Genomic DNA, 26,981 nt, shown 5'->3' with positions numbered 1-26,981 from the left:
CCTGGCACCAGCTCTGTCTCTAAGCTCCTTCCAGTGGGTCCAGGTACCTTGAAGAAGGGGTGGGGGAGTTTCCTAGAGGGCCCCAGGAGCAACGGGTCACCAGTTCCCAGGGATCTCCCAGCCAGTGGCTCTTCCTGGAACACCCGCTGCTCCCACTGCTGCCACCTTGGGCTCCCCTGAGGCTGGGGACTGCCTCCTGTTTCCATGGTAACCAAGAACGAAGGGGCCTCCTGAACCAGTGCAGAGATCCTGCATCGGCACCTGCGAGCGCTAGGGCATCCTTGCACATGCACACACACACACACGTGCACATGCAGGCATGCTCATGCCTATACCTGCACACCCTTGCCCCCTCGTGAACACGCATGCACACCTTTGCAATGCGGGGACACGCACCCTCTCAAAGCCCTGGCCTACTCACCCCGAGCAGGACTCCAATGCCGTCCTGCCTGACATGACATTTCCCCTGACCATCCTGCCCCTTGCTGGTCTGGAGGAGGACTAGGAGACACAAGAGATTTCCCCTTTGCAATCATTCCCACTGCAGCCTTCGCAGCTCCTCACCGTATGCCAGCTTCTGCCTTTTCCCCATCACACATGGCTTCTGTCGTCCGCACACTGCCAGCGGAGGGTAGGTAAAGCAGTCGGCCCTGGAGTGTTTGGCTCCAAGCCTTGGGCTTGTGCCTTTTTCCACCAGATCCGGTAAACATCACTCTGGGACCCCAACCCCACCCAGCCCACCCTGCCAGGCGCAGATGGGTGTGTCTGTAAGCAGGTGTGGCCCAAGGGGTGAGCTCCCAGTCCTGGCCTGGGCACTCTGTCACTCTGGGTCATTGGGTTACCTCTGACCACAAGATGTGGACAGCAAGGGCTTGCCCCCCACTGCCTTTCCCCAGCTGCTGAGGATGGAGCTCTGAATGGCAGGCAGGGCCCAGCACCCACCCCTGCAACCAGTCCACTGCTAGGGGAGCTGCCTGGATCCCCTCCTTGGCACCTGCCTCTTCTGAGAAAGCCAGAGCCAGCTGCTAGCCTCCTCCCACCACCTCCTCTCCAGCCTCTTGGGAGGAGCAAGCAGGCCTGAGGCTGGAGGCCAGGGCTTAGCTGGGTGGGTTTGTGGAAGCCTCCCAGGAGAAACTTCCCAGATCTGCCAGTGAAGATGAGAACTAGCTTTTTGCCACTGCAGGCATCCCAGGTGGGTAGGCACTGGATGTTTCCTGGGTAGGAAATTCCAAGGTAAGGAAGGAGTGCCTCTTCCTTCACCCTCCTCCCATCATCACTGGCCTCAGCTTGTTGGCCACCCTCATTGTTGGGCAGCTACTTTGTACTCAGTCCTCAGGGGTTCAAGCTCACAGAACCCGGATGCAACAAGCACCCCTATTAGGCCCATTTACAGGCCAGAAGACTGAGGCTCAGAAAGACTAAATGACTTGTATGTGGTGTGATGGCACTGGACTGGTCTGTGCCCACCTGGGTGCAAGCCTCTTGGTTGGAGCCTGCAGCCCAGCAGCCTCCACCAGCTGGAGCTCCTGGTCCTCACCCGGCCTTGGCTGCGCTGGCCGACCCTGGTGTTGCTGTGGTCCAGTCGGCGCCCTCTGCTGGCCAGCGGGATCTTGACTCCTCAGAGCCTGTTAAGGTGGATAGCATGTGTCTGGGATGCATAGAGGTGGGTCCCACATCTTCTCTTTTGCCTATGAAAGCAGGTCCCCGGGCCCTCTGCACCCAGCTAGGGCCTGAGCTGAGAAGAGGGGCTCCAGGAATTCTGCCCTTAGACCCCTTGCTGGTGGGGAGCACATCTCGTCCAGCTGCTCCCACTTCTTGCCCCCCTTGTCTAGTTGGATTCCTTAGCTAAAGAGGAGCCTTGAATAGGCAATAGTAACCATGGCGGACAGATGGAAATCTGTTTCGAAAAGCTGGGGCCCACCTAGGGTTGGGGCACCGGCAGCCACCAGCTGGCTCTGTGACGTGGGCAGGATCCTTGGCCACTGGACTTCCCTGTGCAGAATGGAGGGACTGAAGGGGGTCTGAAGAGGTCCCCTCGGCCTGATTAGGCAGCCTCCTGCCCCCTCTACCAGCCCCCCCAACCTTTCCTTTCCCTTCCCCTCCTCTCCACCCCCTTCATCACCTTCCCACTCTGCAGTGGATACTATTATTAGCTTCCTCTCCCAGGGGAAGCATTTGAGTCTCTGAGAGGTGGAGCCAAAGGCCCAGCACCTCTCCCCCCCACCCAGGTGTTTCAGAATCCGACACCTGCTCGGTTTCCTCTCCCTTCCCTGGCTCCCCTTCCCCCTCTCATCCATCAATGACTCCTCCAAACAGAGCCCCTCTCTCTGTCACCTGCTAACTTCTAGCTTGCTCCTTGCAGGTCCCCAGTTCCTGATTTTTTTGTAGGGCAGCCAGACACACACAGGCAAAGGGAGCCTTTACGAGTACAAATCGGATCAGATCCTCTCTCCTTCCTGAAGCTTCCCCTGGCAAGTGACGTTGGTGTGCATGCCCGTGAGGCCTTCTGCCAGCCAATCCCAGCTGCTCTCATTTGTCTTCCTAGCCTCCTTCCCTTTCCAAAATCCACCAAGCTTGTTCCTGCCCCAGACCTTTTACACCTGCTGTCCTGGTGACCACAGTGCCCACCTTTCCTGGGATGTGGTAAGCCCCTTCTTCTGGTCTCAGTTTGGAGGGCAGCCTGTCAGCATACGTGCCATGACCCCACTCGGCCGTGCTGGTCTGTAGTACTCCAGCTTTCCCATAGTCCCCACATGCTTCACTCAGCCATCACCCCAGGGTTTTGCCTCATCTGTCGCCTGGAATGCGAGATCCAGGGGGATCTGGGCTCGTTTGTAGCTGTGTCACTGAGATCAGCGTAAGACCTGGCCCTTAGTAGATGCTCAAGAAGTACTTGTCAAGAGAGAATAAAGCCCTGCTGACCCCACTTCCCCTCTCAGAACGGTCTTTGTGTGTGTGTGTGTGTGTGTGTGTGTGTGTATGCATGCATACATTTATTTTTTATTTGAAAGGTCAAGTTACAGAGAGGAGAGAGAAAATCTTCCATCCATTGGTTCACTCCCCAAATGGTCAAACAGGTCTGAGCTGGGCCAGGCTAAATCCAAAAGCCAGGAACTTCTTCTGGATCTCCCACCAGAGTGCAGGGACCCAAGCACTGGGACCATTCTCCACTCCCAGGCTATCCACAGGGAGCTAGATCAGAAGTAGATCAGAACCAACCTTTCTCCAGCCCAGAGGCTGAGGCAAGCCCACCTCTCTCTACCCTTGTGTCCATGGTGCTCTTGCAAGCCTCAGGGCCCAGGATTCCTTTTTTATTTATTTTTTATTAGAAAGACAGATGGACAGAGAGGAGAGACAGAGAGGAAGATCTTCTGTCCAATGACTCACTCCCCAAGTGGCCGCTCTCCCACGCAGGTGCAGGGTCCCAAGGCATTGGGTTGTCCTTGATTGTTTTCCCAGGTCACAAGCAGGGCGCTGGATGGGAAGTGGAGCTGCTGGGATTAGAACCGGTGCCCATATGGGATCCTGGCACGTTCAAGCCGAGAACTTTAGCCGCTAGGCCACCATGCCGGCCCCCAGGATTCCTTTTTCCTTCTGCCCCTTTTCCTATGTGACTACCAATACTTAGGAAGCTCAGACGTCAGCTCCTCCCAACAGCCCTCCCTGCTTTCCTCTGTTCTGCCTCTGTAGATGCTGAGTGCCTTTTGTAAAAAAGGCACTCTCTTTAAGAGAGAGGGTAAGGCCCTCTCTTTAAGAGAACCTCCCTGCTTTCCCCTAAGCACGGTAGCCCCTCGAGGTTGGGGCTGTCCAGTTCATCACTATGTTCTTAGCACCCAGCCCCAGGTTGGCCTGGCATAGGCCCTCAAGGCACACTGATCTGGGTTGACCTCATCACTGCTGGAATAGGGGACTGCAGGATTAGACAGGCCAAAGTGGTATCTCCCAGCCATACTGCTCATAGCAAGACATTGGCTCTCTTTGGGCCTCAGTTTCCTTGCCTGTAAAATGGGACCCCTTAGTGGCCCAGCAGTGTGGCCTAGCAGTTAAAGTCCTCACCTTGAATATGGGTGCCGGTTCTGATCCCGGTGGCTCCACTTCCCATCTAGCTCCCTGCTTGTGGCCTGGGAAAGCAGTCGAGGACGGCCCAAAGCTTTGGGACCCTGCACCCGCGTGGGAGACCTGGAAGAAGTTCCTGGATCCTGGCTTCAGATCAGCATAGCCTCAGCTGTTGCGATCACTTGGGGAGTGAATCATCGGATGGAAGATCTTCCTCTCTGTCTCTCCTCCTCTCTGTATATCTGACTTTCCAATAAATAAATAAATCCTTTTTTTTTTTTCACAATTCACTATCATTTATTTATTCCAATTCTGCCATGCCTTGGTGACAAGCGGCATCCACCACAGCCTCACTGTGGGCTGGTCCTTCATGCAGCTGTGGCTGGCTGCCCCCTGGGGTCTCCTCAGGCTGGGAAACTAGGGGGCCCGCACACTCCTTCACCGGGCCACCTGCCCTCCTGCAGTCACGGGGTGTACAAGTCAGGTCCTCACCCGAGGGGGACGCCTAGGAGTGTGGCCGGCTTCCGCTTGGACACCGGACTCCCATAGCGTCCTGGGGGGGGCGCGCAGTGAACGCTCTTGGCCGGGTCGGTGAGGCTGGAGAGCAGGGGACCACTCGTCCATCACCGCCCGCCGCCATGGCCGTTCGAAAGAATAAATAAATCTTAAAAAAAAAAATGGGACCCCTTAGTCCCAGCTCAGGAGGATTTGGAGTCTTCCTAGGTGTGTGAAATGCAGGAGAGGAAGGAGAGTGACAGGTGCACGGTGCCTCCTTCTTGTCTTGTGGTTGCTCAGCTCAGCAACCTCCTCCAGGCAGCAAGCCCTCTCCTTTCTCTCTTATTTCCATTTAAACACATCCCGATTGTCATCTTCTTGAAAGACAGGACAACAGAATGAACGAGGCAGGCAGGGTGGAGAGATCTTCCATCCACTGGTTCACCCCGCTCCCTCAAATAACTGCCACAGCAGGGGCTGGACCAGGCTGCAACGAAGAGACCAGAACTCAGTCTGGGTCTCCCATGGGGGTGGCAAGGGTCCAAGCTGCTCTGGCCCCCTCACCTGCTGCTTTTCTCAGTGAAGGACACTGATGTGCCCAGGCAAGCCTTGGGCCCTGGCGCCTTGTCCTCTGAGGTGCTTAGAGATAAGAGGAAGTGATGGTGGCACTGGACCACGCCCTGCGTCCAGAGTCACATTTCTGAAAGCTCCAAATGACTGCACAGCCTGCCGGCTGTGTGAGCCAGGGCAAGCCTCTCTTCCTTCTGATGCCTAGTCTCCTGAGAGGGAAGCTAAGAACACCCTCCATCCTGAAGCCCACACAATCCAAGAGCCACACCCCAGCAGGCGCTCAGTTACCCCTCCCCCTAGCAACTTCCTGGGCTTCTCCTGATTCCTCCTGTGATGGGGGGGGGGGGGGGGGGGGCAATCTACCTAGGAAACACCTTCACCACGGGCCCTAGTCTAAGAGGAGGAGACTTCCTATGCCAAACGGTTCTTTGTGATCTGGCTGGAACAGTTGCAGCCTGAGTTAGGTGTTGGGACAGCCAGGAGGGCCTAAGAACTAAGGTTCAAGCGTGTAGGGGACCTGCCAGCCCCCATAGAGTTTGAGGAGTCCTTCAGAGACTCGCAAGGTGGCTCAGGATCCCGGACAGCGGCACGCCCTTCAGCCCGCACCACATCCTTGTGCAGCGTTTGTTCCATTGTGCACAGAGCTGCTTCAGACTAGCTGCTCGGCAACGGTGTGAGAAGGTCAGATACATCCCATGCAGCCAACAGTTATTAAACACCTGCTGTGTCTTGAGTTCGGTGCCAAAGGGTGATGAACATAAAGCAGCGGTTCTGACAGTCCCTACTCAGGGCACGTGCCAGGCCCCTCCAAATCCTGCTAGCTCTTCCCTCCCACAGCCCTGCTCCCACAGGATCCTGAGCAGAACTGAGGTGGTGTCCAAACATGAGGAGGCCTCCAAGTTCCTTCCCAGTCCCCCCACTCCAGCCACCTTCCCTCGGACCTCCCAGTCCCAGCTCTTACCACCTCCCAACTTCCCCACGCACTACATCTACCTGGGCTCTTATCCAGAGCGGCCAGCAGGTGGCGCTGAGGGCTCCCTCTCCCCAGGGCTGGACTCTGGGCAGCTGACCCCAGCAGGACCCTCCCCCCCCCCCCTGCAGCCTGGACAGGAGTGGAGTCTGTGACCTTTAGCTGATCCCGCACCTTCCTGCCGGCTCCCGTGATGGAGGTTCCAGCTGCTCCTGTGGGCCCCCTGGTTGCCTTTTCTGCCTGATGGGTGGGGTAGAAGGGTCTCTAGAGGCCAAGCTGCAGCTGGTGGGGCGGGGCAGGCAGCAGCTGCCAGGAGAAAGAAGAGAGTAGAGACACAGAGAAAGAGAGGAGAGAGGGAGAGAGGTGCCATAGCTCCTGGCTCCTGCTCGGGTCAGGCCTGCATCCCCGCTAAGTTCCCCTACAGGACAAGGTATGTGGTCCTGGGGGGTGGGGGGCAGATGGGGGCTGGGGTGGCGGAGGGCAGCCAGACTGCTGCTCAGCAGGAGCTGCCTCCCATCTCACCCCTGTCCAGGGCCTCAAGCAGGAACTTGGGGCCAGTGGAGGGGGCTCAGGGGGTGGCCTTGAGAGCCTGCTGACCACTGCCCTTAAGTGTGTGTCAATCTGCTTCCCTGATGGGGGCCCCAGTTTCTTAATCCAAGCCCAGCCCCCCCCCCCAGGGGATCTCAGCAGCGGCCTCACCAGCCTGGGGTCCCCAGGGACCCATGCACTTAGCAGCCATTAAGTGTTCAGAGGGTTGGGCCAGGCTTGGGTGCGGCCGGCAGGCAGGCAGGTTCTTAAGAGATTGTTCGAGATTTCAAGCTAGTATCAACCGATGTTCTAGAACCCCTTGGAGCGGGGGTGTCAGGCGAGTCCTGCTGCTGTGGGTTCCCAGGGTAGAGGAGGCCCTAGTGGGCTCCTGGGGGTGGGTGTGGAGCCAACATAGTGCAGGCAGGCACGCGGAGCGCGCTCATTGTGGCTCCCACGGCCGGGGTGCGGGGCGATAAAAATGGAGACCCTTGAAATGGACCGGGCTGGGGGGTCCCAGGATGCCACTCCTGTGACTCGGAGTGCCTTCAGCAAACATGGAGCACCTACTGTATGCACCCCACAGTATGCTCGCCCCTCCACTCGCTCCTGCCTCAGCCAGCGAGGCCTCGTTCTGGTGATGGGGGAGAAGCCCCCGGGACAGCTCTGGGGTGTGTTTGTAGGAGGGTAGTGAGCATCCTCAAGGCACCTGCCCCTCTTCTTAGGAGAGGGCAGAGCTGGGGCCAGGTCGGGGCTCGGGGTGGGGGCTGGGGGCGGCAGGGGCGCAAAGGGTCCTGCAGCACCTGCAGGAAGGGGTGGCGGGGTGGGGTGGGGGCGTGCTTCGGTGCGCTGCAGCCCCCTGAGTCTCCGGCCTGGCAATCGGCTCCAGAATGAGGGCGCCCTCCACCCCTCAGCCTACCCCCGCTCTGGTTCTCCCCGCAGCGGGGCCGCCCCGCCCCCCGGGCGCCCGACGTGGACGCGGCCGCCGCCACCGCCACCGCCGCCGCCGCCACCACCGCGCGGGAGTCGCTGTCCGCGGAGCCGACATGCAGGCGGCACGGGGCGGCGCGGGGCGGCCGGGCCGGGCGGGCCGCGGGCCGGAGCGCGAGCGCCAGCGGTCGCCGGACGCCGGAGCCGCGTCCCCCTGCGCCGCCCCGGGCCGAGCAGCTAGAGGGGCCGCCATGCGCCCCGCGCCGCCCCGCGCCGCGTTCCGCCTGTGGCTGGGCTGCGTCTGTTTCGCGCTGGTGCAGGCGGGTAAGGGGGCCCCTGAGCCGGGTCGGTGGGGGGCGGGCTGAAGCGAGCTCCTCTCCCGCGCTACGCGCCCAGGACTGCCTTGTTCTCTCCCCCTGGCTCTGGGAAGTACCCCTCCTCCAACCCAGCCCCCCAGCGGCTTCCCTAATCTTGACCCCTGCACCTGTCCTTGAGCCTTCAACCCTTTTCCCGTCCTTCAGCCTTGGTTTCTCAGGGTCCTGTGATCCCAAGACTGGAAGCCCGTTCCCCTGACCCCAGCATTCGCCTCAGACCCCCCAGCTCCTTTCTCTGACTCAGAACAGCTGTGGGCAGCTTCACCACCACTCGCCCCACCTTAGGCCTCTCTCTCCTGCCTCAACGACCTGGTGGGGCCCTGCAGGCCAGCTCTGCGGGCCCTGGCCTGGGATGCACCCTGAACAGGTGCAGTGGCTTTGGGCCTGCCCCAGGGGCTGGCCTTGGCCTTGCTATCCTGCCCCTGTCCCTTCTGGCTGCTGCTGGCTGACTGTCCCTCTCTCCCAGCCGCTGGTGCCCTCTGCTTGTCTCCCCAGCTGTAACACTTCACTTGCTTGTCTGCTCACCCGAGCTGTGCCCGTGTCCTTTTTGCCTCCATCCCCACGTCTGGCCTGTCTCCTTTGGGCCTTGTGTCCACTTGGCTGTGCGGAGTGGAGCCGCAGTTCAGGCCCTGTGGCAGCCCCTGACCCCGTGGCTATGGGAACAGGTGTGACCCCACTCTGCTTTGCCCCTCTTCCCCCACCATCTCTCGTCTCTGGGTCTCCATTCCTCATCTGTTCCATCCAGACGGTCCTGCCCTGCGCTCTGGTCTCCCTGCTGAGCTGCTCCATGTGCCTCCCAGGGCTGGCAGGGAGTGGAGAAGTGTCCCCAAGCTGTACTTTGCCTGGATGCCCCTGGTCTGGGGTGAAGGTGGGGATCTTGCTTCCCCTCACTGCCACCTCAGGGTGCCTCCCATCCTAGGCTCCTCTCTGGGTCTTTCTCCTTCCATCAAGGTCACACACTTGACCATGCAGCAATAAACACTGGACCCGGAGTCCCTTGGCTTACTTTCCAACAGGCTGGGTGTTTGCTTCGGTGCCACTTTGCTCCCCCAACTCTGACTCCAGGCACCCAGCCATTACACCCAACCTTGGCTTGGGCCCCATCCACTGTAGCCTGAGACCCCTGGTGGGGCCAGCTTGGGGTCAGCAGGGGACTCTCCCCCCATCCATCTCCACCTGGAGCTGGGAACTGTGTCACCTCCCCCCTTGGCCTGGCCTGGCTCGGGTTCTGAGCCTGTGGGTCCTGGTCCTGGCTGTACAGTGTGGGGGAGAGGGGTTCTTAGGCTCAGATGCCTTCCTGCCCTGCCCCCCAGACAGCCCCTCGGCCCCAGTGAACGTCACCGTCAGGCACCTCAAGGCCAACTCAGCGGTGGTGAGCTGGGACGTCTTGGAGGACGAGGTTGTCATCGGGTTTGCCATCTCTCAACAGGTAATCAATTGTGCAGGTACCCCGAAGGGAGGGCACCACACTGAGGTGGTGGGGTGGAGGGCAGGTGGAGGGCAGGAGCCAGGGATGCAGGCAGCAGGTTGCAGGTCAGGGCCCCAGGAGGGAGTCATCGAGCGAGGCTGAGGGGCCTTTGGGAATGAAGAGCTCCAGGTGGCTCTCACTTGCACCTGGGTTGAAGACCTGGCTCCAGTTCTCACAGGGTGTGTGGCCTCAGGCAGCTTTCTTAACGCCTCTGATCCTCAGCTGTGAAACAGAGAATGGGGCCAGCATTGTGGGGCATCCGGTTAAACTGCTGCTTCAAATGCCTGCATCCCATATCAGGTCCTGGCTGTTCCACTTCCTCTCTGGCTTCCTGCTCGTGCCCACAGGAAGGCAGCAGAGGATGGCTCAGGTAGAGGCCCTGCTGCCCACATGGGATGGGGCTCAACCACAGCCATCGCAGCCATTCGGGGGAGTAAACCAGAGCATGGACATCTGTGTCTTCCTCTCTCTGACTCTGCCTTTCAAAGACATAAAATACATCCATTTAAAAAATTTTTAATACAGTGATTTTTTTTAAAGAAAAAAGATGGATTTATTTATTTATTTGAAAGGCAGAGTTACAGAGAAAGAGAAAGGGAGAGACAGTGAGAGAAGTCAGTTTTCCATCCACTAGTTCACTCCCCAGATGGCTGCAAAGGCCAGAGCTGAGCCAGGAGCCAGGAGCTTCTTCCAGGTCTCTAATATCATGGTCCAAGCACCTGAACCATCCTTTGCTGCTTTCCCAGGCGCATTAGCAGGGAGCTGGATCAGAAGTGGAGCAGCCAGGGCTCGAACCAGCACCCATGTGGGATGCTGGTGCCACCAGTGGCAGAGCTTTACCCACTATTCTACAGCACTGGCCCCCAAATCCACACAGTTTTACAAATGGAAAGCATGATGGCAGCGGTGTGGGGGGTCAGGACTGTCACCACTGGGAGCGGCCAGGTTCTAACAGCCGTGGCACCTGTCTCTGCAGAAGAAGGACGTGCGGATGCTGCGCTTCATCCAGGAGGTGAACACCACCACCCGCTCCTGCGCGCTCTGGGACCTGGAGGAGGACACGGAGTACATCGTGCACGTGCAAGCCATCTCCATTCAGGGCCAGAGCCCAGCCAGCGAGCCAGTGCTCTTCAAGACGCCGCGTGAGGCAGAGAAGATGGCCTCTAAGAGCAAAGGCAGGCTGGGCTGCTGTGAGGGCGCAGGGGTGGCGGGGAAGCGGCAGAGCATCTGCTGCCGCAGCCTACCGGGTCCGTGGAGCCCTGTGTACTGCGTATATGGATGCCTGCCTGGGCAAGGAAAGGAACCCTGGAGCCAGTGTCTGTCCCTGTCTTCTGCAGATGAGGTGACCATGAAAGAGATGGGGAGGAACCAGCAGCTGCGGACGGGAGAGGTGCTGATCATCGTGGTGGTCCTGTTCATGTGGGCCGGTGAGTGTGGGGGTGGGGATGGCCATACCCCCTCTTCACACAGCTAAGAAGGGATCTAAGGGCATCTGAGGGTTCCCATCACCGCCTCCCCACCACTTTAATCTAATCTCACCTTACCCACAAAGTAGCCGCCTTGGAGCATCGCTGCAGGCCTTTTCTTCCCCTCCTCCTCCAGAGTGGCTCAGCCTCCGCACTGGACACACCCAGAGCTAAGGCCATAGCCAGTGCCCTTCTGCCTCTTCTGGGCTCTGAAAGCTTCAGGCCTGGGAAGCTCTGAGGCCTCAAACCTGGAACATTCTAGTAGCTCCCTCAGTCTTCTAGATTTAGCTCAGTGATCCCCTGTGGGCACAGCATGTGCCTCCCCCCCCCCCCCGCTCCGCCCCGCCATCTGTGAGGCTGGCCTCAGGTCCCCCAGCTCCTGTGCACCTGATCTGTCTTCCATGGACTCTAGCTTGCCTAAGGTAGTTGGGCTTACCCCTTGGCCCAGGAGCTTCCCGAGCCTGAAGACAGAGTTTCATTCACCCTGGTATTTCGTGCAACCAGCAGGTTCTGAACAGCTATGCCCTTCCACTCCGTAACACATCCTCTTGTGCTTGTAAGAACTCAGGACGAGGAAGGCATGACTCTACACCTAATTCAGCATGGAGCATGCTGCAGCAGTCCCATGTATGGACGCGGAGGAGAGGGGAGGATTCATTCAGAGGCTCGGGGTGGAAATTAGGAAGAAGGCAACGTGGGGCTTGGGCTTCGAAGAATAAACAGACGGCCCTGTGAGGAAGGGTGTGTCAGGGCCCCACTGTGGCCAGCAAGCAGAGGGAGCTCCACCTGGCGCAGGGGAGCTAGGCTGCCACAGTGAAGGTACAGAGGGGCAGTGAAGAAAGGGTGAGGCTGTGGCATGGCTCCGTTGACAAATCCGAATGCCCCGCTACAGCTTCGGGAGCAAAGAGGCCGAGAGTGTAGGCTCTGCCATAGACACAGGGAAATGTTCCTTGGGCACCTAGAAACAGGGAGCTGGGAAAAAAGCAGGGAATGCCAAGGCTCACACGAGGGAGGAGGAAAGTTTGCTTGCGGCCCGTTATTAGGCTGGGCGTGGGCAGTGTTTACATAATTGTACCAGTGTCAACATGGGCAGCTAACCCTGGGTCGTGACATGATTCTGCTACAAGGTTGGGGAGAGCGGCAGGGGGAACTGCCCAGCGTTCTCTGCCAAAGTGGAAAGTCGGCAGACACCCAGGGTGGATGGAGAATCACTCTATAAACACAGAAGTAAAATGGGGGCAACACCTAGACGTGCAGCCAGCTGCCTTGACACCATCTTGACTCTTCAAGTCTTCCTGGTGTGATGAAATTAAACATGTCAGGGAGATCCTTGCCAGCCACACCACGGGGTGACCTTGAAACCTGTTCATTTCATTCGTCAGCATTGGTGTAAGCTGGGACGGATGCGAGTAGGCACCCTGCTGGGGTTATAGGGATTAAGTGAGCTGGGACATGCACGGCGCAGGGCCTGGCACCTGCTCCATGCATGCTCATATGGCATTTGATTTTCCCTGAAGGGAGCGGGGAGAGGAGAGATGCAGGTTGCTTGTAGGAGGCTCAGCTGAGCTGCAGGGAAGGGTGAAGAGTACGGAGCCGGAGGCAGAGAGAGGCTGCTGCAGCAGCACCCGGGAGAGACCAGCTGGTAGGAGCAGGCATCAGCGCAGGTGCAGTGAAGGGGGCAAGGCCAGAACACAGGCCCTGGCCTCTGACTGCCCCTGCATGTCCAGGTGTCATCGCCCTCTTCTGCCGCCAGTATGACATTATCAAGGACAACGAGCCCAATAACAACAAGGAAAAAGCCAAGAGCGCCTCAGAAACTAGCACCCCAGAGCACCAGGGTGGGGGTCTTCTCCGCAGCAAGGTGAGGGCAACACCCGGGGTGTTGGGGTAGGTGGGTGGCCCTTTGCCTCGTGTCCTGGGGAGTCCCTGGATTGCCAGGGCTTGGCACAGCTGTGGCTGGCCAGAGCCAGGTTTGGCCACTGCCTGTGTGACACAGGGGACACTTGAAATTAGTTTTTGGATCCTCTCCCTTTGCAAGATGCCAGGGGCCAGTGGTGGTTAAAACACACACACACACAGAGTGCAGTGACCAAGGTTGGGGTGGGCAGAATTCCTGAGCATTCCTGGTTGGTGTTAGGACAGCGACAAGAGGGGGTCTGGGCTCCCTCCTGCCCCTGCTGTGCTGTGTGACCTCGAGCAGGCGTGTCACCTGTGTGCCTTCATTTCCTCCTCTGCATCACAGATATGAAAATCCTTTCAGTACTTGCTCTAAGCAGCCTGGAAGACAGACAGCAGAGGATGGGGAAGGCTGTCCCGGTCCTGACGGGGACTGTCCAACTGGCATCTGGCCCTCTCTGCAGCTCCTCTTCCCTCCGGCTCGCCGTCCTCTCTTCTGGCTTTTCTCTCTCTCTCTCCTTTCTCTCTTGGGAACCTTTTCCCGGAGTCTCTTGCTAACTCTAATCTTCCAGAAGCATGTCAACAGTGGCTGAGGCTGCACACAGAAGCAGATGTGAGAAGCAGCCCCAGGGAGGACTTTGCGGGGTGTGTGCGCTGCTGGGGCCCAGGCCCCGGGCGTGGCTGTTGAGCTGGGCGAGGCTGAAGGCCGGGTTTAAGAAGGCAGAGGGCCAAGACTGCCAGGCAGGGCTGCTCTTTCCTTCCCACCGGGGACGAGAGCCCAATCCCTAGGCTGCTGTCCCTCTCTCCTTCCAACCTTGCAAGAAGTCCATTCAATCAGCCCTGGCCGCTTCTCTCATTTTTCTCTCCCAGTTTCCAAACAAGCCCTCAGTGAATATCATCGAAGTTTGACTGCAGGGAGAAGGATTTCCTCTTTCTTCTGTCCAGGCCCCCAGGTCCTTGGGCACAGGGTCAGGGACAACAGCAGCGGGGGCGAGAGCCTCCGCTCGCTGCACAGTCCCTCTTCCCTTTGTCCTGGTCTGATGAGGAAAGCTGAACTACAAACCCAAATTCTGCAAAAAAAAAAAAAAAAAAGCAAGCCGCACAACTCAAGGCTTGCCCGCCCCCCTCGTTTTCTGGAAAAGGCAAAGCTGCATGAGACACGGCCTTCTGCCTCCTCCTCTTCTGCTGGACTGGCTTCCTCTTTGGAGAAAAGCTGTGTGAGTTGACAAGCGCCAAGATGGACTCCAGCTGTCTTTGGGCCGAGGGAACATGGAAGCCTCAGGATGCCTGTACGCGGGCCCATGGCTGCCATCCAGCCCTTTCCAGACCCAGCCACAAGGGGCTTGTGTGGGTTGCGAGGGGGGAGGTGCACACCCTTGCAAGTGTGGGAGACCTTGTGGTTTATGTCTTTTTGGAAAACAGAATCGGAAGGCTGCACTCCAGAGGGCAGAGGCATTTCCTCGGGGCCTGAGCTGCCTGCCTGCGTGTCTCCTTTGCCCCTTATTCTAAGCTCCTCAGTCTGCCACCTTCCAAAAAAACCTGGAAGGTCTTGGCCTCATTTCCTTAGGAAGCGTCCTTGAGAATTTCAGCCTCAGCGCTGGCTTGGATGGCTGAAATGGCACATCCATATCCCGCACCCAGGGGGCCCGCTAAGCCACCCCCTCACGCTGCAGCAGAAGCTGAGCCATGCACACAGACCGGCAGAGCAGCCCTTGGCCATCACCACTGCCCTCTGTGTGTGTGTGTGTGTCAGGTGAGGTCTTCATGTCTTGCCATCTCATCCGGGGTTCCCACGTGAATTAACCCAGGGTCTTCATGTCCTTCCCTAGAGCCCAGGTGGTGTGACAGGTCTGTCTCCTCACTGCCCCCTTCTGGTTAAAAGGTGCTTGATGCGAGCAGGCCGACTCTTGCCTAGCACTGATGCCTGCATGGGAGGAGGTGGACTCTGCATCTTCCGCTGGTGGCCAAGCATGGGCGCGTGGGAGGATGGTGCCCAGCATGCAAGTCTGGCGCACAGTAGGTGCTTGGAAAATATCTATCAAATTGGATGCAAAGAGCATTGGCCCCCAAGCTGGAGAGCTGAAAGCCATCATCCAGGGACCATCAACCGGTCTCCTGGAGCTCTCTGGACTGGTCAGCCTCCGCTCTGCTCCACCTGGCAGAACATGACAGCACAGGGGGCGAGAGACGAGCTGAAGAGCAGACGTCAGCGACGCTAAGGGCTTCTTCAGGGGAGGGCATGAGGCTCTACTCATTGTTTTGTGACTTCCATCCCTGCCGAGTGGGGCTACAAGGCCAAGGCCCCTTAGGGGAGAGGTCCTTACCTCTGATCCAGTTAGAGCAATAACCACTTTTTAAATGTAAAATAAAAAGACAAATGAAAAGGCACATCCTTGTCTGCTGGTAAATGCCCAAATGTTGCCCTCTTTTTCTGGCGGTTGGCAGCAAGTCAGGATGTGTGGAGGAGGCAACCAGTTCTCTCTCTTTCTCCATGTTGGCCTGCGGCTTCTTGGGGACGTGCCTGCCAGCCGAGCTCGAGTTGGAAGGGAAATCTCGAACAGATGGGGGTGCACGTGTAGGAGAAGAAAATAGCTGCTCTATCAGCCTCTTCTCGAGGCTCCCCCAAACTGAGCTGGGGCTGCCTCCCCGCAGAGGTGTGCAGGTTGCTGCTGTGTTCCTTAAACAAAGGGGTTTTCCCCACTGGAGGGGCTGCCGCTTTCACCGGCCTGGCTCCCCCCACGGTGAGGCAGGAAGGGGGAGGGAGTGGCCAAGGTTGCTTTGGGCAGCTCGGTTCCTACAGCCTGCTGTTTGGGACTGCTGGTATCTGGTCTCAGCTGTAGCTGGAAGGCAATAATGCTGTTCACCAGGCAGCAAAACAGCCAGCAGGGCACTTGGAAACCCTCCTGTCCAGAGCCAGGAAGGACTTGCAGAGAAAATTTTCAGGTTAAGTGAGGCTTAAAGTAGGATCTTCTGGAAGGTTTTGGAAATGGAGGGAAAGCATGTCTCAGGGGCTAGGTGGAGAGGTAGGAAACCAGTTAGCACTCAGAACTCTTAGGTATTGACCTGGCCCTCCGTGCCCATCTAGCGCCAACTGATGGGGAAGGCTGTGTGGACACTGGACACGGGCAGCTGTCAGCAGGGCCGCTTTCCCTGCGCTTTTCGTGTTTTTGCAAAAGGGACAGGGAAGCGGAGCCAACACTTGCTGCTTAGACAAAGCTCCATTCCTTTTCACTGCCTCCCCAGGCTCCCAAGTTCCACAATAACTGCTTCTTCTGGATGCAGTTGAGCTGCATACTTGAACCCTGTTGTTATCTTGGGTCCTTGCAGCACCTCAGGTGGATGTGCGGGTTCCTCACAGCAGGGGAAGGGCACAGGCAGGCACTGAGCTGTGGGAGGACTGCTGGAAGCAGGTGTGGCAGCCTGCCTGGCCACCAGCAGCACCTTGGGCAGGGCTGCACCGGGGCAGCTCGCACTCTCTCCTGGAGCTCACCCGCCTTCTAGGCGCACACTCCTAGGGAACACACAGGTCCAGGCTGGCAGTAGGGGTAGAGGAAAACTAGTCCTTGGATCCTCTGACTCTTGTTCCTTCTCAGTTGGGGCTGCTTCTAGAATTCCTCCTTTAGAACACCATTCCAATCCTTCAGCCAAGCGGGTAGGAGCTCCCTGGCTGTTCAGGCGAGGCGCCACTCACCTCCTCCTGAGCCCCTGCTCTATTTCTTTAAGATTTATTTATTCTATTGGAAAGGCAGATTTTAAAGAGAAGGAGATACAGAGAGAAAGATCTTCTGTCCACTGGTCCACTCCTCAAGTGGCCACAATGGCTGGAGCTGAGCCAGAAGCCTGGAGCTTCTTCCAGGTCTTCCATGCAGGGTCCCAAGGCTTTCCCAGGCCATAAGCAGGGAGCGGGATGGAAAGTGGGGCAGCCAGGATATGAACTGGCACCCACGTAGGATCCTGGTGTGTGCAAGGCAAGGATTTAGTCACTGAGCCATCATTCCCATTCGCCCCACCCCTGTGCCACTTCTCACCTTCTGAGCCTGCTTCACCGTCCTTGCACCTAGTAGTTTTTAAACAGCAGCCTTCCAAGAACACACCGAGTCCATGATGGGACCCTGTGCTGCAATCCCCAAATTCTATCAGTAACAAACCACTCGCAAATTCTCAAGGAAATCTTCCTATTCAAATGGCTTCTTAATGATAGATTCTGAACAGCTTTAAAGGGTATCCCAGATTGCATCCCACCCCGTGACCAGTGGGAGCTGGGAGGGCCACATTTTCTGTCTCTGGCATGTGGCAGTTGTCCTCAGAGGAGGAATGACAAGGCAGGAGCTGCTCGTGAAGGAATTCCACAACCGACCAGCTGACATGCTCTGTGACAAGTGGAAATTTTTTTCCTGACAGGTGCTCTGGCACACAAAGCGATCAGCGCCTAGAAGCAGCTTAGTGAAGAACTGCGTCCTCCCAGAAAAGCAGGGCATTGCTGAGAAACCCAGGGCACTCCGCCTCTGGTTTTAGGCAGTTGGGTATTTTTCCTTCCTTTAAAAGCTCAAAACGTGTAGGTTACAGGATGAACCTGATCCTCTTAGGCCAAGTCCTTTCTGCCTTACTTTCTTAGAACACAGAAGGAACTGTGGGCGAGGGAGCTCACCCCTGCTCGGCGAGTTTAGGTCAGTCGCAAACTGGCAAGGACGGCAGTGGTAACACACTGCTGAGATGGATGCGACAACTGGGCAGGGGAGCACCCACAGCCGGCACAAGCAAAGCAGGCGAAACGTGGTCAGGAGCACTCGGAGTGGGACAAGAACGTTGAGTAAGAGCGCCTCCCACACTGGGAAGAGCCTGTTGGCCAGAGCTCAGACTACGGGCTTGGTTTTGCTTTGTTTTATCTTTGATGATGTTTACATAGCCAAGAAGAATGCATGCTCATGTGGACCACTGACCAGTGTGGGAAGGGGCGCGTAATAGAACAAAGTGGATGAGACCACTGTTGCCAATTATTTTTCTTCTTCCTGTATCTGGGGGAAGAGGGCACAGAAGCGGAGAAGCCACACCCAGCATGCCAACTGCATCAGCACCTGGCAATGGAGGACGGTCACCTGATATCATCCCAGGGTCCCCAGTGTGGAGCATGCTCCAACGGTACTACAAGTGGTGTCAATGGTTCTGAAATGCTGTGGATTTTGTTGCTCCAACGGAGGAAATGCTGCCAAGGTCCATCGCCTGACATAGTCCATCTTAAGAGTTTCCATTTGCCCAGACACTTGGCTGTAAACTCTGGGCTGGGGTAGTTCTCCAATTTGTTCTGCCCTCAGTCCTCTGCTATGGTACTAGATGTCCTCTGAAGGACCCAATGGACTGTCATATCCCACATGTGCATCTGGGCATGTCTGCCACTGGACCACCTTCAGCAACTGAGGAGGCCCAATTCTGACACTTGTACTTCATGGTCAGATCACAGATCCTGCAATTTTCCCAGCTGGAATTCTGAGTTCAGTAATCCAACCGGGAGGGTCCCCACTGAAACCTCACCAGAGGTGACCCCAGATCTGACTCCTGTGTGTGTCAACCAGCATGGGGTCTGGCTCAGTCCATCATTCAATCAGCTTATACACACATACTGGTGGTTGCAGTGTTGGGTCAGTTCTGTCTTCAGCCCCATCTCTTATGCAAACTGATGGATGATGCAGTCCAACCTAACCCTGCCCACCACGTGTTTGACCTTTACGTATACCAGTGGGAGCTGCAGCCTAGTCAAAGGGACCCCCAATTGCCCCCTTCCAGGCCAGCCCCTGGCTCCTGGGCATGAGAGTGTGTGCAGCAGACTCATCTGATCTGTCCCACATCCCATTTGACTTTTATAAACACCAATGAGTGCTTCAGCCTAGATAGTTCTACTATCCAGCCCATACTTAGACTTGCGGGTGCTACTACCTGTCCAGCTGGGCTCATCCCCAGCCCTGGTTCTCACACTCATCTGTGGGAGCTGCAGTCCATCAGAACGGTGCCTATACTTTCCATATTAAGCCCACTCCCAGCCCCAGATCTTGTACTTTCTGGGTGTCTCTGTGGTCTAGTTGGACAGGACTTGCCCCCATTCCTAGCACTTGCCAGCTGATGCTGTGGCAAAGCCCAACCGGCCTGTACTTACTCTGGTTCATGCCTGCACCAGTGGACACGGTAACTTATCCCAGCCTTATCTCCCCCAACCCAACCCACATGCAGGCCAACGGGTATTGTAGCCCTGCCTAGCCTGGTCTGCCCACAGTCCTAGTTCTCACACTTACCAGCAGGAGCAGTAGTCCAACCGGGAAGCCCCCATTGACCCCCCCCACTGGACTATTTTCTCCCCTCACCTCCCCTGGTCTTGTATGTGCTGGTGGGTGCTCCAACTGTCTGACATGGCAAGCATCACTATAGCAGTTGCTGGCAGATCCTACAGCCTAGCCCAGCCCAGCCTGCCTCCAGATCCAGCTCATGCTGGTAGATGTTACAGCTAGCCCAACCCAGCCAGCCTCCAGTCCTAGCCCAAAGTGAACTGGCTGGTGTTGTAGCCCCACCCGGCCTGTCTTGCATCACCTCGTGCTTCTCACATCTGCTGGTAGGTGTTATGAACTGGCCCAGGCTGGCATGCCCCCAGACCTGACTCATAAATATGCTGGTGGGCACTGTAAGCTGGCCTGGTCTGGGCTGCTCCCAGCCAGCCTTGGTTCTCGTACTTGCCTACAGGGACTGTGACCCAAAAAGAGTCCCCTAAATTCCTCTATCAGGTCACCTCCCAGTGGCAGATCTTACGCACACTGGGTGGGTCCTTGGCCCTGCCTGACTTGGTCTACTTCTTGTCCTGGCAGGAACAGTAGCCTTGCCTGACAAATCAAGACTACAGGTTTTTGTCTATAATGCATCCACTGGATAAAACCTACAGACTAGCAGGCCAGCGAGCCTGTTTCAACATGTTGCTGTTTTTTTTTTTTTTTAAAGCAAAAGTGTTTAATCTCTACTTATTGTGTGTTTATTTACAAATACTAAATCTGAAGTACAGTACAAGAGGAAAGAGCCGTCTGTTTACACATCTGTGGGGCTTGCTTATTTTCTGAGTAGGAGTTGAGATTCTGAAAGCACTAACACAGGTGATAAGTTATATTACAGCTTGCCCTTTTGTCTCTGCTCCTGAGGGTAGGTCTCTCCAGCTCGAGTTCATGAGAGGAATCTAAGGCGAGCTCTCTCACCTGCCTCTGTGCCAGGATCTAGCAGCAGTGGTCCCTGGAGAAGAGGGCTAGCTAGAGCCTGGTTTCCCACAGTCCTTTAAGGGAAGAAGGCTACCTCCTGCATACAGGGCTGTTAGCAAAGCAGTAGCAGGGCCAACCACAGCACAGTAGTGCCCACCTGGTTGGGCCGGACAGGGCCAGGCTGAGCCATCTGCCTTCCCCCTCTGCAGAACAGCAGCAGTGATATTTCAGGCTCTCCCCGTGTCAGGTTCCTGACACGCACCAGAGGTAGCTGCAAATCCCAATCAATTTCAACATCTCCCTGCTGGAACGCCTTTCTCAACACTGTAATTTACCCTCAAAAGAACAGGGAGCGAGCACCCTCGCCTTCCCAGTTCCCCATTCTATTAGCTGCCGCTCCTCCCATACCCGCTAACCTACCCACGCAAGGGAGGAAGGCAAACAGCCCTCCTCCACAGCCGGCAACAGACGCGGCCACAGTACAGACTCCACGGACAAGAACTTTTATTTCTTTTTAATGACATTAAACACAACTGCTACAAGAGGGTAAAAAAAAAAAAACATGATAAAGAGGAGGCACCAAACGAGTTTCATAATTGCTCCTGATGACAATGCAAGTAAATCAGGACCTGCATTCAATGCAAAGACACAGGTTATCGTAGGCTCCTTATGCACAAGTCAACAGAATGGCACATTTTACTCTGCTTGCTCAAGACCCCTGTGGTGAGAATCCCACGGATGAACAAAGCTAGGGAGGCACTTAAATGCACATAACTCTACTTAGATTCCAATACAGCAAGAATTCCACCTGAAATGCTAGACTGAGAGGCCGACACCAAATAAGACATGTAGCTTGAAAAGATTCAACCTCCAGATTCTATCTACCACCGTTTTTAAGGCAAACATGCCAAAGAATGGGTTTCCTTTGGTTTCTTTTCTTCTGAAAGAACGCTCTGTTAGCTCTCTTCCCCTCCTTCCATCTCGCCCCAGCCCAACGGATTTAATCAAGCTGTGAAAGCTTTGGAAAAACAGAATTATTTGAGCTAAGAGGAACTGTGATTGTCACGTTTTCTAGTTAACCTGTCACTCATTCGATTTGGCAAAGGCAATGCTCCCATTACACATTTAGTCTTAAAACTCTGTACTGGGGGCTAGATTTTGACATGAGCAAAATACTGTCCCTTTACATTCTTGGGTTTAATGTGGGGAACCCGAAGCTGCAAGGTTAACTACTCTAGCTACACTTCCTTTTAGTTGTTATGATCCCAAAGGTGGATGGCTGGCACATCTCGCTCCATTTGGGCTGACTTAGAGCAGCCTGAAGACGTGACCAACAAAGGAAATGCCAATTATGTCAACTGAAATAACACATTTTTACTATTAACCTCCAAATAGGAATTTGTATTTTGGCCCCAGAATCTAAACCAAATATCCAAGGAAAAGAGAATGAAGCAAAAGAGGAAACGCTTACGGACACCTATCCAGATTCAGAGGGAGCTTAAAGAATCCAGATTTTCCCAATCAGTTTCTGTAATGGGGTAGGGCTGCCTGAGATGGGTGACTGAAATGCCAGGACAGGACAGGTAATTCAACCAAACCAGAGACGACAGCAACTACAGCAGCTGTTCCAGGCAGCTAACAATTCTAATGTGAAACTGCCCAAAATGACACCTAGGCTGTCTGCAAAGAAAGAATGACACACTGATAAGACATCCATCCAAGTCAGATGAACACAATCTGTCACCTTTGGTTAGAACACCAAATGGGGAGATCAAGTTATGTTTATGTACAAAAGCTTGTGTCAGGTGGGTCGGACCCCCAGAGCAGTCATGTGAAACCTCGCGACAGGGCCTTGAGCGGATGCAAGGAGGTAATGTCCTCTCGCTAACAATGGAGATGAAGAAGCATGTCTCCCAACTCTCCCACCTCCCACAAGAGGGGGGGCTCCCCGACACACACACGTGGAACTTCAACCATTAGCTCATATGAGAATTGGGGTTCAGCAGCTGACACTGCAGAGCAGCTGTAGCTCAGTGGCACTGCCTGTTGCTGAGCCAAGACCCCGGGCAGGCAGCTCTGCAGCAAGGGGGCAGGAGGACTGAGAGGACAAGCTTAAGCAAGGGGCACTGGGGGAACATCCTCGAGGGGTAGTGGAGATGGCCCCAACACCACAATGTATTCCTTGTGACATTAAACTTAAGGTTAGTCAGCAGCCTTTTAGGACACGGAGATTTGGGAATGCTATTGTACAAAGCTTAACAACAACTGACGAAGCCACATAGTAATAAACGCAGCTGTGGGGTACAGAAAGATGAGGCTCTGCACTTTTAATTCACCCTTTCAACAGAATTTTCTTCTACTTCAAATGTCCTGGATTGCCAACTTTAAATACTGACAGTTATTCAGAAATCCAAACAAAAAAAAAGTAACAGACGGTGTTAAAAGTGGCACGGCCATCCCCAAGTAGTCAGCACCAATCAGCAGTGCCTCACACCAGCAGGGTGACTTGTCTGAGGCACCAGGAGACATTTTACTTCTGTGCTCAGGAGCCTGGGCATTTTGGCTCAATGTTGGCTTTCAGGAGGCAGCCACTTTCAACTTAAAAAAACAAAAGGTATCAATTTAACATTATTTAAACACACATATATAATAACATAAAAATAGGAGATATCGCATACAAAAAAAAAAAAATTCAAGTCAGCAACAGGCATTTCCAAAAGGTGACAAGTTGTTTAAATAAAATCTTATGAAAAATAAAGCTCAAAATCTACAAGCACAAACAGCAGAAGAGAAGGAGCTGCTCCTCTGGCCAGGGCCCTGGCGTGGGACCCTCACTGCTGCTGGGATGAGACAAACGGACTGTACGATAAGTCGGGGAGGTGCTGGAACCGGTGGTAGCTCCGCTTATTCCAGTCAACCCACTGATTCAGGCTGTATTTCTGTGGAGGATTCTGTCGGTACCGGGCGTAGTTTCTATTGAGAGACAGAATAAAAACAGGATGGCTGGAACGGCTGTTTGTACACAAAAAGGGTAGCACACCTAGTTTCAGTATAGCTTCACTTCTGGAAATTACATACTACGTTTCCATGTCTAATTTCCCTATTTCAGACATTTAATGCTATATGTGAAAGCCACATCATAAATAACTATTTCTTTCCCTAATGCTCAAACCCACCCAATTCTCACAAAGGTAGTGAGAACATTTACATTGTTCCAGGAAAAACTGAGTAGAGAAAAATGCAAGGCCTCCCTCTCCCCAGGCTATCTCATGGCTTGCCTCAGATCTGAACCCCCAGCACTACCTCCCTGCCACACAGCCCCAGGTGGCTCAGCAACAGTCACATGCAGGGCTAGGGTTCCCACAAGACCCTCAGAGATAATCTGCTTCCATTCTCAACTTCAAGACCCTTCAAAACAGGAACCTGGAGAGCTTTTCAAACAGAGGGATTCTCTGTTCTGCTTGCTCCCAGAGTCAGGGTCCCCCAGGTGGTGACAAGGACAGCCAGGTTTCAGAGTGCTTTCATCAGTGCCTGGCATGTATCTAACACTATACACAAGAACTTACTGAATTCCTTAAACCTCTCATCTCACTTAATGCTAAAGACAACCATACTAGGAAACCATTCCCATAACTCCTTTTACAGGTGAGGAAAGGAAGCCTCAGGTTAACTTGCCCAAAGTTCTTAGAGTAAGAGGAGGAACCTGGGCCTCAGCCAAATCTGAGTTCAGAATTAATTTAACAGCGGTTGAACTACACTGTTTTTCTGAGAACCGTGATTTTTGGCAACTCTTGAGAACTGTGAGGGAGAAATGACCGACAGGGTTAATCAGAACAAAAGAAAACACCAAAGGGCAAGGAAGTCAGCTGAACTAAAGCAGAGCCAGAGCCAGAGGAGAGGAGAGGAGAGGAGAGGAGAGTGAAGGGGAAGGGAGGGGAGGGGAGGGGAGGAGAGGGGAGGGGAAGGGAGGGGAGGGAAGGGGAGGAGGCTGGCGAGTTTAGGCCAAATCACAGAGGTCTTCAGAGTGGGCTGATTTTTAAATGTATTTTTCAATTTTTTTTTTTTGTATTTGAAAGGCAGATTTACAGAGAGAGGAAGAGAGAGAGAGCAGAGAGAAGCCATTTTCATTTGCTGGTTCACTTCCCAAAAGGCTGCAAATGGCTGGGGGTAGTCCAGGCCACAGCCAGGAACCTGGAGCTCCCTCTGGGTCTGCGACATGCATGGCAGGGGCCCAAGTACTCGGCCTTCTGCTGTTGCTTTCCTAGGCACACGAGCAGGGAAGAGGTTCAGAAATGGAGCAGCTGAGACTTGAATCAGCACTTATACAGGATGTAAACATTGCAGGGGGGGGTGGCTTAATCCCCTGTGCTGCAACGCTGGCCCCTATCATAGATTGTGAGATGGAAAGGCAGCAGAGAGGATGTGATTTATACTTTAAAGTAGACTCTGTATGAGTTGAGAACAGTAGATAGCCAAGATAAGCAGGGAGCACATTTAGCAACTTGCAAAAATCTAAAACAGTAAGAAGTGGCCAGGGCCAGGATGTGTGTGGAGCCTAAAGGATTTGTTGACAGACTGTTGACTGGAGTCAAGAATGACCCCAGGGTTTCTGAATAACGAGATCCAAAGTAACTCAATAAATCTGTAAGCCATAGTTCCAAGAATCCAGACTTCAAAGAAAAAATAAAAAGAATCCAGATTTTAGAACTAGGAAGGTCCTTTCATATAAATTAGTCCAGCATCTTCATTTTACTGATGTGAGGACCAGAGAAATACAGAGATTTGATCAAAATCAGAGAGCCAAAATAAAGAAATCTTTAAAAAAAAAAATCACACAGCCAGTTAAGTATCTCAAAGCAAATACTAGAGCCTTGGTTTCCTGAACTTCAGTTCAACTGGCATTCTCTTGGGCCCGGTGGTGTGGCCTAGTGGCTAAAGTTCTCTCCTTGAACACACTGGGATCCCATATGGGTGCCGGTTCTAATCCCAGAAGCTCCACTTCCCATCCAGCTCCCTGCTTGTGGCCTGGGAAAGCATTCGAGGACGGCCCAAAGTCTTGGGACCCTGCACCCATGTGGGAGTCTGGAGGAGGTTCCTGGCTCCTGGCTCTGAATCGGCTCAGCACCAACCGTTGCCGCTGCTTGGGGAGTGAATCATCAGATGGAAGATTTTCCTTTCTGTCTCTCCTCCTCTCTGCATATCTGACTTTGTGATAAAAATAATAAATCTTAAAAAAAATTTTTTTTTTTGCATTCTCTTAAACATTTCTTTTCTCACCTTGAAATTAACAATTACAATCCTGACACCCCACCACATTCTCTCCTACCCTTTTTCTTCTTCCAGTCACCTACTCACCGCATGGTCAGATCTGAAGGGTGCTGCCGCTTGGGGTTCTGCATATGATGAACTTGATCCATCAAGGCGTACAGCTCTCCCAAGGCACCTGGGACACAGAGGGATCAGTGGTTAGGAAACAGCTGACCTAGTGAACGTCCTGAGAGCTTCGACCATAGCACACACTTTCAGGATGAGAGAAAACAGGCCCTGCTCACCATGATACTCACTTACGATCCCAGCAAGTAGTCGGCACAAAAACCGCAAACCAGAGTGCAGGCTTGCCCACCTATGACAGCAAGGCACTAACAGCAGCCAGCACTCATTCAACATTCACCAGTTCCTACAAGAAGTGAGGGACCTCACTGGGCCTTAGGAATGCAGCAGCCAAAGACACACCGCACCTGTCCTCAGTGAGGTTTCTACAGAACAGAGGAGATCCCAAAGTGAGGTGATACAGAAAAGGGGATTGCAGCCACCAAGTGTGGAGCCAGAGAAAGCCCACATCGAGGAAAGCAAGCCATGTGAAAGATACTTAGAAACTGGTGAGTAAGGAGGGTTGGAAGTTGAGTGTCTGAAAAAATAACTAACACAAAGGGCTGGTGACAAAAGACAGCACAATACATTTAAGAAACAGGAATTTAGAATGAATGAAGGTGGGTGCTCTCTGCTAGCATGAAAAATAGCTAGAGGTAGAACTTCTCAAACGCCTGGGATGAGCATGGCATCATACTAGGCACTTTACATGTTACCTTATTTAGTTCTTAAAAAAAAAAAAAAAAGAAAGAAAAAGTCTTAGATGAACTGAGATCATTTCACAGATTGGAAACTGGCTCAGGAACTTGCATTGAATGCTTAATAACCCAGACTCAACCAGCTGCTGTGTGAGCTGTGCCCTTCCCACTGTCAGAGAAAGCAGCTTTGTACCTAACGGTTGAGATTTCAACAGAAGCTGAAAGAAAACATTAGGAAATTTCTCCAGACCAGTGGCTCTTACATTTTAATATTCATTATTACAAGCTGCAGGTATCATAAATAGATTGCTGGGCCCCAGCTGCAGTTTTTAATAACATAGGTCAGGGTAGGGCCCAAGAATTTATATTTCTTTTCTTTTCTTTTTATCTTCCGTCCGATGGTTGGGCCGTCCTCAACTGCTTTCCCAGGCCACAAGCAGGGAGCTGGATGGGAAGTGGAGCTGCCAGGATTAGAACCAACGCCCATATGGGATCCCGGTGTGTTCAGGGTGAGGACTTTAGCCACTAGGCCATGCTGCCAGGCCCCCTTTCTTTTTTTAAAAAAGACTTATTTTTATTGGAAAGTCAGATTTACAGAGAGAAGGAGAGACAAAGATCTTCTGTTAGAGGGCTAATCTCCAGAATATACAAAGAACTTCAAAACAACCAAAACACCAAAACAAACAAGCCACTCAAGAAATGGGCACAGGAAATGGGCAAACATTTCACAAAGGAAGAAGCCCAAATGGCAAACAAACATATGAAAAAAATGCTCCAATTCCCTGGCAATAAGGGAAATCCAAATTAAGATGAGGTACCACCTAACACCAGTAAGATTGGCCCACATAAAAAAGAACACCAACAACACTTGTTGGTGAGGATGTGGGGAAAAGGGAACCCTACTCCACTGCTGGTGGGGCTGCAGGTTGGTACAGCC

At 54.2% G+C, this 26,981-nt stretch overlaps 2 protein-coding genes across 5 annotated transcripts in view; one reads left to right on the top strand and one right to left on the bottom strand.

Annotated features, from left to right (window-relative positions):
- The first annotated feature begins 7,798 nt into the window (after positions 1–7,798).
- On the top strand, positions 7,799–12,914 carry FNDC5 (fibronectin type III domain containing 5). Its single transcript, XM_040974169.1, has 5 exons — positions 7,799–7,870; positions 9,234–9,349; positions 10,365–10,563; positions 10,726–10,815; positions 12,582–12,914. Exons 3-5 carry the CDS (start codon positions 10,380–10,382, stop codon positions 12,743–12,745), a joined length of 438 nt encoding a protein of 145 aa, XP_040830103.1. The 5' UTR covers positions 7,799–7,870; positions 9,234–9,349; positions 10,365–10,379; the 3' UTR covers positions 12,746–12,914.
- A 7,561-nt stretch (positions 12,915–20,475) lies between these two features.
- The window catches only part of LOC121152213 (S100P binding protein), a 37,418-nt gene continuing 30,912 nt past the window's right edge, over positions 20,476–26,981 (bottom strand). For all 4 annotated transcript variants that reach the window (XM_040974151.1, XM_040974154.1, XM_040974150.1 and 1 more), the window contains 2 exons: positions 25,332–25,419; positions 20,476–22,949 (listed from right to left, as the gene is read on the bottom strand). In XM_040974151.1, coding sequence (XP_040830085.1) covers positions 22,808–22,949; positions 25,332–25,419 — 230 coding nt within the window. In that variant the 3' untranslated portion in view covers positions 20,476–22,807. The remainder of the gene's footprint in view (positions 22,950–25,331; positions 25,420–26,981) is intronic.

This window comes from Ochotona curzoniae, unplaced genomic scaffold (genome assembly GCF_017591425.1).
Source record: "Ochotona curzoniae isolate NIBS_2020 unplaced genomic scaffold, NIBS_Ocur_1.0 contig_2404, whole genome shotgun sequence".
In the NCBI taxonomy this organism is placed as follows: Eukaryota; Metazoa; Chordata; class Mammalia; order Lagomorpha; family Ochotonidae; genus Ochotona; species Ochotona curzoniae.
Note: the sequence above shows the minus strand (reverse complement) of the source record. Positions and strands in the feature narration are given on the sequence as shown.